We start from the raw sequence: 12,007 nt of genomic DNA, 5'->3' as shown, positions 1-12,007 counted from the left end.
TAAAATGGCCATGTAGCAAGCTCAGGTTGACCAAGACAGGAGGGGATGAGGTTTTGAGTGCCACAGAAAGGGCAGCTTGACCCCACGTCCTTCCTGATAAGAATGATGTTGAAGTTGCTGATACATGCACCTTAGAAGAGCAGAATGTGCCCTCAGGAATGTGTCTAACAGGGTCTCAAGGCTGCAAACTCTGGGAAAAACCCACACCTGGTTAATCAATAATCAGAAGGAACCTCTTGCTTGACCCTTGGAACTGCTTGCTTAACAAGTTTTACCCATGTGCTGTAGAACTCAACTTTTGTATTTTTACATTGTTATTCAATGACAAGAGTCATTTTGTGGGTACGAGTAGTATCTTCATCTCCAGCATTTAATTTCTGATGCAACATTGAGCTGCACTGAAACATTTGTACATTTTATATCCTCTGCACAAGCAGTTCATTAAATGAAATCCTCATACAAAAAAAATCTTATCTTGATTGGCTAGGTTACCATAAATTATTTATAATGCAAGTTACTAGAGTATAATTCAGTGTTTTCTTTCCCCGGCTATTTTATCTCCTGACAAGTTTTACAAAAGGGAAGAATGGAATATAGCTTAGTTGTACTACATCCAAGATGCTGCCTCCACAAATGCCAGAGAGAGATGCTAAATGAACCCCAGAACATATGGCGCTCTGCTGACAGAGCTCAGAAACTGGTTCTGCATGAGCAACACAGAACATCTTGAAACGTACGAGACATATGTGTTTTAGGAAGAAGATTGAAGTGTTTCATAATAAAACAGGACAAAGTGAAATACAAGTGCTGTATAAAATTTTAATTAAAAACTGGTTTTACCCTTCAACATGTATATACAATATGCTTCACAGATGGATTTCATATTTAAGTATTATCCAAACCAAAAATGTAAATGAGACAAATAAAGCCTTCAAAAATGGCACAGAGGCTAAAATGTATGTAAACACTCCATGATTGTGGTGAAAACAAGGCAGGCAGGGAAAGCAACCTTCTGTCAAGTGTTTATTACTGGAGTGCTGAATGAACCAGTTCACAGAGCTGTCGCCTTTGAAAGAACACATTCAGCTCAAAGTCCAAAAATTCCAGTTGGTTTAATGATATAAACATAAGCGTCCAATCTACAGATGTTCGATGAAGTGGATATTGCCCGTGTTACCTTCGAATGATTTATTTAAATGGCTATTTTATAAACCCTTCATCCGTGGCATCTGGGTACGTTGATGCATATGGAAAGCAATACATTAAACTTCCCCCAACAGATTGAACAAAGATCTCCTTCTTTTGTGTCACCCCAACCCATCCTAAGAAAAACCTCCCCAGCAATTCCACAGAGTTAAGTAGAAGCCTGACCAAAGAATAGGATCACACCCTATGCTCTGAAAGGTGGTAAACTCTGAGGAACAAAGAGAGAAAGTTCTACAATCAAAGACTCTCCACCAAAACATGTCGGCCTCTAGGCCTAAAAGCTTTCAAAGCCAGGGACCATCAACAAGAGTAGCTCATCTGATAGCAGCTGTCATAATGGAGCATCATGGGGAAAGTGGTCTCAGATGGTTAGGTCGCACGGCTCTGTTAGATCAAAACCAACCACCCTGACTGGATGGGAATCCACAGCAGAAAGCTTGCATGACCTCTGAAGTTGATATGCCGAAGGTAAAGTTTAAATTTCTTACAGGTTTTCATCCAGAAAATTATCCTGGATTTCAGAATAGTTTTCCCTCACAAAGCAAGCACATGAAACTACAAGGGTGGTAGGTGATGGGGCACGGCGAAAGGAAAGGGGAGAGAACAAGGGTTTCCTTGTCTCTTTTTTCAATCAGTGGTGACAAGAGTCAACACTTTCATAGCCACAATCTGCCCCCTCTTCTTTTTTAAAAGATTGGGATAAAGATATTTAAATATCACTGGATGTTCTAGTGGTGACCACTGATGATGTCTATGTGTTTGACCCCACTATATGACAGAAATAGGAATTATTGGAAGACAGTGATCTTTTCCTAGAATACCAATTTGTTCGTTATGGGACACAGGATTTGATCTAAAAAGACTTCCCTCTTTACTGCATCATCTCCATCAATGAGGTAGTTAATTCAAGTCATCCCCAAAGGCAGGCTTCTAGTGGTTTTATTGCTGTAGACTAGCTTGGTTACTGACTTCTAAAGTTTAAGGTTTTTCCTCAAACTTTTTAGAGAAAAAAAAGCTCCAATGTCTTTGTCACACTCCACAGCTAATTCCAACTTTTAAATCTTCTCAATAATAATCTCTGATAAATTTTATCCTTCACTTAACTGGGCAAGTAAACTCACACTGTCATAATTAAGACAGTTGTTAGACTTCACATGATCCAAAGACTCTCCATTAAATGATCGTATTTATATACTGAGAGGCCACTGGCAAAATTTTGCTTTGCACAGTTCAATGTTGCTAAAATAACATCAAGTTTAGGATTTAGGAAGACTGAGATTATATAGTGATAGAATGACTCACCACCTTCCACTCTAAGAGCAAGGCACATTTTGACCTTGACTCTACTAAGATAAATGAATAGCATGGCATACGTATGCATACATATACATACACAGATGACGTACAAGAACCTGTATAGAGTAGAATAGACTTGAGTAGGAACAATGCAGGATTAGACATGCAGGATGAAGACCTAAACCAATGAGGTTGGCTAGATTTTTATTATAATGATTAGACTCTGAGCCACAAACTGTCAGAGTTGTGTATTCTCTTTCTCAATGGACTCTGTCAGATTTAACATCAGACTCCCATCTCAACAATAGTGCTTGTTTAATTTAGACCGTTACATGATTAAAAAAGTAAGAAACTGGGAAATCTACAGTAAAGCCCTTTTGATTGAATAGGAGATGGGACTTGATGAAGTTATTTATTTGTTTTGTAATAAATCGCTTCTGTAACAAATTCTGTCTCAGGATCTCAAAGCACTTTTCCCTGTGTTAGAGAGCTATAGTCTCCCTATTTTATAGATAGGGTAACGAAGGCACAAAGAGGCAGAGTGATTCACCACAGACTTCCCAAGTCTTCTTGCTCCTAGTTCTGTAACCCAACCACAAGGAGAGGTTACTCACCTTGTACAGTGTCTGGAGTTCTTTGAGATGCATCCCTGGGGTGCTCCATTTCAGGTCCGCATGCACCCTATGCTTTTATCGGAGAAGTGCCCATTCATCCCACGCATGTGTCCTGTGACCAAGGCTATATAGGGCTGAGTGGGCAAATCGCCCTCAGTTCCTTCTGAACTACGAAGTCCCACAAAGGAAACTCTGAAGCAGGAGGGCAGTTAGTGGTCCTCCCACAGGGACACACATCTCAAAGAACTCTAGTTATTGCACATGGTGAGTAACTTCTCCTTTTTCATCGAGTAGTGTCTTATGGGTGCTCTACTTCAGGTGACTTCCAAGCCGTAACCCCTTATGTAAGCAGAAGGTTCGTAACAGAGTCCAGCACTGAAGAAAGGACTGTGTTGTCCACTGTAGCTTCTGATCTTGCAGCATGAGCCAAAGCATAATGGTTGGGAAAAGCAAGTACTGAGGTCCACATTGCAGCGCTGCAGATTTCCACAACTGGAACGTCCTCAAGCAGGGCTACAGTTGTAGACTGTGATTGAGTAGAATGTGCAGTCACTGTTAGGGGAGATTGAAAAATCAGCCAAACTGTAACAGGTAATAATACATCCAGAGAGTCGCTGCATGGAGATGGTGGATCCCCCAGGCCTGTCTTCAATAGTAGCAAAAGTCTATGGGACTTCCTGAATGGTTCCTGGTTCAGTTTTGTCCACGTAAAAGGTCAATGCTCTTTTAACATCTGGTGTATGGAAGGTGGCTTTGGGTATTGTCTTATGAAGCTTAGGAAAGAAAACTGGAAGGTGAATAGTCTGTTTAATGTGAAACTCAGAAGAAACCTTAGGTAAACGTTTTAGATGGGGTTGTAATGATACCATTTCCTTGGAGAACACAGTAAATGGAGGGCCTGCCATTAGAGCCCCAATCTCTCCAACCCTTTGAGCAAAAGTGATGGCCACCAAAAAGGCCATCTTCATAGGCAAATGTAACAGAGCATGTAGTTAGTGGCTCAAATGGCTGTTTCATGAGACAGTTAAGGACAAGACATCCTCACGAAAGCTTATGCTCTAATAAATTTGTTAGTCTCTAAGGTGCCCCAAGTACTCCTTTTCTTTTTGCTAATACAGACTAACACGGCTGCTACTCTGAAACCTGTCATTAAGGACAAGACTGAGATCCCAAAGCAGAATAGATCTCTAATTTACAGAAAAAGTTTCATAAGACCTTTCAGGAACCTCCTTATGGTTAAGAGTGTGAAAATTGAGAAACCTTCTCCTGGTGAGTGGAAGGTTATTAATTCTATGTGAACCTTGATGGAACTCTCAGATAGATCCGATATCTTCAGTTCCAACAGGTAAATAAAAGACTGTGGAAAGAGACGACTGGATAGGTGAGTGATGACAGTGGTTACACCAAAGATGATATCTTCTCCATTTCTGGAAGTAAGTATCTTGAAGATTTTTCCTGATATTTAAACAGTACAGGTTGTACTCCTGATGAACAGGATACCTCTAGTCCCAAGAATCATTGAGGAACTGTGCCTGGAGTTGCAGTACATTCAGATTGGAGTGAAGTGTTTGACCTGCATTCTGAGATAATAGCTGAGAATTGAGGGCAAGAGGTGAATTCGATGAGGTAAGGAAGCCAAACCTGCCTTGGCCAAGTTGGTGCAACCAAAATGACCCTGGCTTGGTCCTGCTTGATCTTGTTGAAAGCCTTTAAAAGCAGTGGAATCAGTGGATAAGTATAAATAAGACCCTTTGTTCATGTAATGAGAAAGGTGGCTGCAAGAGATAAAGGCTAGAGTCCTCCTCTGGAGCAGACTTTTTTGCACTCCATGTTGGCTGCAGTGATGCAAAAGTCAAGCTCTGGAAACTCCCAAGTTAGGAATATTTTGTAGAGACTCACAAGTCCAACTCCTACTCACAATTTAGGGTAAAATGTCTGCTGAAGTCGTTTGCCATGGTGTTTTATATACCTGGGAAGTAAGAAGCTGAGAAGGTCTTTGAAGGGAGAAGGAAAAGGGGGGTGGAAGGACAGGATGGAGATAAATTGGATCATATAACCAGAAGTAACGGCCACTGATACCCATTTGTCTGATGCATGGGAGACAGAATCCTGCTGGTATAGCGAGAGACGGTGTCCAATTAAGGGAAAGGGGTGGAATAGTGTAGCCGAGAAACCTTATCAGGTGGTTCAAACTCCCGACCAAATCCTCAAAAGTGATGTTTGGGAAATGTAGATCGGCTGGGATGAAGTATTCAAGTTAGTCACTGGCTCCTTTTTAGAAAATCTTGACCTCTTAGCCGACAATTCAGATGGTCTACGGTGGGTGGAAAATTAAGCAGAATGGGATCTTTGCACTAATTGAGACCTGCTGAATTTCTTTTTATTTCCAGGCATGTATATCTCCAGGAACCTAAGTGTAGACCTAGTCATTTAGGGAATGAATTGAGGTGTCTGTGGAGTCCGCATATCACTACTGCAGTGGAAACAGACCTGGCTGCAGTGTAGTCAACATAAGTAAAGCCTGCAAAGCTGTCTTTGCCACGAGCTGGGCCACCTTTATTATGGCACTATACGGATCTCGGTAAATGGTCAATGAATGCATTAAACGTATCCATTAATTCAGGTAGTTACATTTCAACATCAGTGCTTGGTAAGTCACAATCTCAAACTGTAATGTTGCCAAAAAGTAGCTATTATGACCAAAAAACTCCAGCCACTTCTGCTCCTTGTTATACGGGGTAGCTTTAGAAATATGCTGACACCCCCTTGCATTCACTGTGTCCACGACTAGAGAATTTGATGCTGGATGTGAAAACAAAAACTCGGAATCCCTGGCTGGGGACATAGTATTTTATTTATTTATTTATTTTTATTATTTTTTATCATTTATTACTGAGTTTTCCAGATGGTGTGGACTGGCTCAAGGAGAGCATCATTAACTGGCAGTGCCACCTTTGCTGAAGTAGAAGTCTGCAATATGGCCAGGGGCTTGTGAAGGGAAGGTGGGTGAGAAAGAACTGCAGGCGCTGCACCCACACAACCTTATGTAGCCTGAGAATGGGGCATGCAGATGTGTAGGGGGCATGCTACGTCTGAATGGGCATGGCTACCAAAAATCTCCAATCAGAGTCACAGGATGCATGTGCACCTGAAGTGAAGCACCCACAGGGACAACTCAAAGAAGACTAGCTTCTTGCTTCTTATAAGTGATTTCTTACTTTTCTGGTGACTCACTGAAAACTTCAGGTGAAGAAATCTTGGAGAGCTAGTGCATAAAAACCCAAAACACACACAGTACATAGAACCTGGATCAAATGAGTTTAAAGCAGTTCAAAATTTGAGCCTAAAAATTCTCAGTGTCTTCATTACCCAAGGGATTCCATATCATACGCTCCATCTGACATTCTCAAGGGACCAAGCCGAAGCTTCTATCCTGCTACCTGGGAAGCTAGATAATGCTGCTCCCTAAAGAGCTTGACACTTCCACCCCTTAATCACTACAGGGCAATGCTGAGGGATTTTTAAAGTGACTGCTATTTAGCAAAGAGCCTGACTTACGATTGAGCCCCACTGTTTGTACAGTTTGTGTTTGCACAAACTAAATTTCTGCCCAGTGGGAGTTGAGACAAAAGTAGCCTCAGTTTGACTCCTGAAAAGAAAAGTGATTAAAATATTAAGCTGATTACATTTTGTGTCACATATAATACCAAAAAGGCAAATAATGTCTGGTTAGACTACTCATGGGCTATGACAGTCCAGGGGAGAAAAAAAAGAAATAAAAAGACTGATGCAATAAACTCTAATTCTCTCTTAATCTATCCCATTATTTCTCGATTTGAGTAGGCAGTTTTCCTTTAGGAGGTAAAATGGTGGTGGTGGAATTATGCCATCCTACTGTCACTAACACACCACTTTGTGGATGGCAAAAGATAAGGGCTGAGCAAGAAAATGCTATTTGAAGCTCAGCTCAGGAACCTAGAAATTTGCATTTGATAGAAGGGATTTAAATTGTATTAGAAGGCAAGGTGCACTAAACAATCACAGTTTATTACTACATTGGTTCACTGCCTGCGTCTATACTTATCGCATACTGCAGTAGCAGAGGAGAATCAGTCTTCTCTGCACTTGAGCTATATGCGTATTAATAGAAGGTTAGCCAAGCACAAAAAAAGGAGAAGGGGGCCAAACACTTGTGTTAAAAGCGGCTTGCAGATTTCAAATGGACAGAGCTGTGTACCTTGACTCAAGTCACATTTCATATACAAGTCTCCCCCTAACAACAGAAATGAATTCCAAGACAGGGTTTGGAAGAAAACCCTTAGCTATACCCTGGTGTACATATTACAGGCACAATCCTGCCATCAGAGAGGTGGTTAGCTGATACTGATGATACTAGCTGATTCTAAGAGGCAAAACATCTACACACATGATAGGAGCAGGACCAAAGGGTAGCCATTCAATTTATTGCACAAGTTATGTTATATAGCAAAACTTCATAGGGAGAATATTCCTATCCAGCAAAATTCAGATATGAACGCGTCTTTTCTTCTTCCTTTCTTCCTAAAGGAAGCCCAGACTAAGCCTGTAGGTTCCCCCAAAATTTAAAGAACCAGGATTGCCACCTTTCAATTAGGCTAAAATGGAACTTAAATTACAGCCTCATCTTTCCCACCAAACTCCGGCCCCTTTAGCCCACACTTTCTTTCCATCCTCCAACTCATTACCCTGGCTTCTCATGGTGGGCCTCTCTCCCCTGTCTTCCCATCTCTCGATTTTCTGGCTGCGCATCTGGGGCAGGGGTCTCCAGTCTCACATGCAAGGAGATGGCACCTCTGTATGTTCAGCACCTCCCATGCATTGAACTAATGAGGCTGAAATTAGTAACTAATTGGCTGAACCACGAGAGATGGGTCGTAGCCAGTAGCACTCCTATACCATGGAGAGAGAATGGGCCAAAGTGCAAAACAAAGAGCAGCAGGTGATATCCAAAATATTCTTAGTCCACACACCACAATTACACCTGTCCTGCTGAGACTATGAAGGATGCTTGTGGCTGCTAAAACGTTTTAGACAACTGGAAGCAGTCAAGGTGAGGCACACAGCACGTGTGCATACACAGTACATACTTCATGTTCTGCAGATCTAGCATGCCTAGGGCATACACCAGCTTTGCTCTGGTTACCTGAACAATAATAATGTGCATGCTACAGTTTGCACTCAGCCATAACTGAACAAGGAGGGGTTGACTGCACGGGCAGGAAGACAGGACTCATGGCTGAGTGCTCATTCATACCCAGGAAATCATTTCAACCTGCACTTGCAATGTAGATGTCGGTTGGGTAACTCTAGGTCACATGCTGGCAGAGAACCAATCAAATCCTGCCTTGGCATTTCGTGATGCATAAGTGGTCTTCACAATTTGTTCCTGCCATCTTTTCATTGGTCAATTTTATCGATTAAGAAACTACTGTAGTACGGACCAGTAAGGACTGGAGCCAAAGAAAAACAGCACAGTTTAATGATTAAGCACAGGGCTAGGATCCAGAAACTTGCACATTCTAAACCCTGCTGTGCCGGTCACCCCCTGACTTTGGGTAAGTCTGTGCTGTACATTTCCATCTCTAAAAAGAGACTTAATAATGCTTCTCTACATTATAGGAGGTTGTGAGGATTAAATAACTGGTTAATCTTTGTTTTGCAGTTTGAAAAGCTAAAGCACTGCAAGGGCCAAGTATGATCAAGGCCAGGAACATGGAGCTGTTAATCCAGTGATTGGTTTAGCTGTTACCGGGAGCAGAAACGTTTGTATTCAGTACATTTCCTCCAAAAGCCCCCTTTCCTAAAGCTGCAATGAACAGCCTTTCAATGTGCTCTCCACCTGACTTATTCGTTCACTGGCTGCTTCCTTAAATCAATTAGGTTATCTTAGTAAGAAAGCCCGGATAGGAGTAGGCCAACATTTAGTCTATCCCCGTATGTTGACAGGTTACAGTCCTACATTTCTGCCATCTGTACAGCTAGTTTTATCCTTTGTCCAAAAGCAAGATATAAGATAGCACTAGTGTAACTGAATCTGTCGCAGCTACCTGCTTCTGTAGCGAATATGCCAGGATACATATTTCCTTTTGAAATGGGAGAAACAAGCAGGAGATGGACATGTTTGCCCTTTTAAATCACTCAGATGGGCAGCTTGCCCTGGTCTGTTAATGTGGGAGCTGTTCAATGTGAGGCTGAAAAGATTCCCTCTCCTGGGAAAGCATCTAACTACTGCCGAACATTTGGTGGCCTTTAATGAAAAGATGCAATTTCTTCCAATACATCCCCAGCAGGATAGTCAGGACAGGCTCCAAATTTGGTGGGATTGTGATGCAGGGACTTCATAATGCATGCATGGAGCATCTGACTCTAGCCGACAAGCTCCCAAAGTGGTCCTGGAAACTTTTAGACATTGTTACATTGGGATGCATGAAGAAGAGATGTTTTCTTACAATATAGAGACAGTTATTTTCAAAAGAGCTTGACATTAATAGAAATTTCATGGCTGAAAGTGCTGGGAAATACTTTCAACACAGCTACAGGGTTACTCTCAGAATTTTTCCCTTCTCCATTTCCAGACCTGGAATGAGCAGACGTTATCCTTCTAAAAAAAATCCCTCTAAACAGATAGTATTGTACTATGATCATCTCGCCAGATCTTTAAACACCGGGGCAGGTTTCACTTTCAACCACTTATATTAAATTGCTAATAACTGAAATAGAGTTGGCTACAATCAAAGCCTGCACTGATGACTGATAGGAACATCCAGCTTACTCAGCACCTGCTTCAGAACTGAAACGGACGATGAGGGGGTGGGTGAAATAGCACCATCCTAGCTTCTTGAGGGAACAATGCACCTGCTTACCTTCAATTGTTTCGGATTTTCTTTTTATTTTAAACATTTTGCTTTTGGGGTCCCAGCCTCAAAGCCCCACTAGCCCATAAGAGTTCATCCCAGTGAACAGTACATGTTAAAAAATAGAGTACAAATATTTGTTACACAAAAATAATTCTCATTAAAAATAGTAACCTTGTGCACTGTACATTTCTGGTTGTATTGCTATCAGGAGTGTATTTTTCTTTTTGAAATGGTGCTAGAAGCTTTTTTGTACATGTTTCTGTATATTTTCTCCAGGCTGTCTTCAAAGATAGCTCTGTGGGGTTTTCCTTTATACGCAGCTGCACGGTTGGACCAATATTCACCATTATCCAAGTGAACGGTGGTGTTCTGCTGAACTGATGAACTGTTAACATAAGCAAAGCCAAAATGATCAATCTGAGGGGAAGAGGAAACATGAGTCTGCAAATGCAGTGTGAACCCAGATACAGTGCTGAGAAACAGTAACATTTTACAAGTAAAAATATAATTATATCGCAATTATTCTAAGAAACAGAAGCCCATGTTATTGAAATACAGAAGTCTTAGTTCATGTAACCAAGTACCCTTTATAAATACCTCTGAAATAGAGGCAGAATTTGTTTTGGAACAGAATGTGGCTGCTTTACTGTATTTTGATTGGCATTGAGCCCTATATGCAGCAGCTACATAGGATTTGTGTCCTTTGAAGGTCAAAATGTAACCATGAGCAGCTATTTCAATATGAAGACAATCTACTCAAGGTAAATTAAATGATTGCAGTTGCAGCCATAATGTGTTCTATCCGCACAATCTCAGGTTAAAATATATTTTACCAAATACATTATGATATAATGACAATGGAATGTTACTTGTTTCTTCCCATTATTGTCAGTGTTTTAATATTTGTAAGAAAAGATTTTCATATACCAGTAGCTTCCATAATTCATTTTCCTAGAACCATCAAGTAGATTTTAATCCTCTGAAAGTCTGAAATCCTCTGAAAGTCTTCATTACCAAGCACTGACAAATTTTAATGCATTCATATATCTAAGCTCCATGGACTGTTTGCTTTCTGTTAGAACCTTTGAAATAAATGGTTACATTATAATAAAACTAGCCAGTCAGATTTTATGTTGTTATATTTGAAATTAGATCATCACAAATTAAAAAGGTAAAAATCAGTTCTGGGGTAAAGTTTCCAAACATACCTAAATGACTTGGTGTTTTTGAAATGTTTACCCCCTACTCTAAAGCTTCAGATCACAACCCTACCATCTTCTGGATGGGAAAATAAACTGGACATGTGAAGATTACTGGTGTCCATTTTTGTCTAGAAAATAGAAGTAAGATTTGATTTTACAGGTAAATTTCAAAATTGTGTTGCTTATGCATATGTTGATCAAGTCAAGTCACACCACTCCAGGAGGGTGACAGAATTTCCGGGTCTTAATATTCTGTCTTGAAGTTAATATGTATTAAACAATGTGATAAATGAGTTAACCAACGTATGTGAAATTATTCATGAGTGTATTTTTAGCTAGCTACAGCATCTTGTAATGAGGTTTCCACTGAAAGGTGCACTTAAAACAACTGGAATAGGGTGAGGAAGGATGAGAGATTTAGTGCCAGATCTCTAAGCCCTGGCCTCCCTTATAGCACATGATAAACAGAAGGTATAATCTTCCACTTACAATTATATGCTGGGGCACAAACAATGTAATTTGGAAGCCAGCCTACATGCTATATAAACAGGGAGTTGGGTGAAAATGGCATCACCTGTGCCCACAATTGTGGACAGAAGGCTGAAAATGCATAAAAGGCCATCTTGACATTTAACCCCCTCACCAAAAACAGGCCCTGGTATTTTAAATCAATTGACTATTTGCAGTAAATTAAACATAGCTTTCCTTGCCAGCCAGGTAGAACTGCACTTTACAACTTTGACACATAAGAAACCAACACACAGGGAATGTCAAATCAGCAAAAGACCCTCAC

General features: G+C 40.8%; 1 protein-coding gene and 1 long non-coding RNA gene across 6 annotated transcripts in view; one reads left to right on the top strand and one right to left on the bottom strand.

Moving 5' to 3' along the window:
- The first annotated feature begins 4,465 nt into the window (after positions 1 to 4,465).
- Positions 4,466 to 10,398, top strand: LOC122455474. Its single transcript, XR_006273695.1, has 3 exons — positions 4,466 to 4,742; positions 5,507 to 5,766; positions 10,289 to 10,398. It is a non-coding gene; the product is annotated as an uncharacterized LOC122455474 (long non-coding RNA).
- Positions 10,020 to 12,007, bottom strand: part of SPATA6 (spermatogenesis associated 6) — a 59,220-nt gene continuing 57,232 nt past the window's right edge. For all 5 annotated transcript variants that reach the window (XM_043490588.1, XM_043490585.1, XM_043490583.1 and 2 more), the window contains one exon: positions 10,020 to 10,397. In XM_043490588.1, coding sequence (XP_043346523.1) covers positions 10,217 to 10,397 — 181 coding nt within the window. In that variant the 3' untranslated portion in view covers positions 10,020 to 10,216. The remainder of the gene's footprint in view (positions 10,398 to 12,007) is intronic.

This window comes from Dermochelys coriacea, chromosome 8 (assembly GCF_009764565.3).
Source record: "Dermochelys coriacea isolate rDerCor1 chromosome 8, rDerCor1.pri.v4, whole genome shotgun sequence".
Taxonomy (NCBI): domain Eukaryota; kingdom Metazoa; phylum Chordata; order Testudines; family Dermochelyidae; genus Dermochelys; species Dermochelys coriacea.
This window is presented reverse-complemented; position numbering and strand designations above follow the sequence as displayed.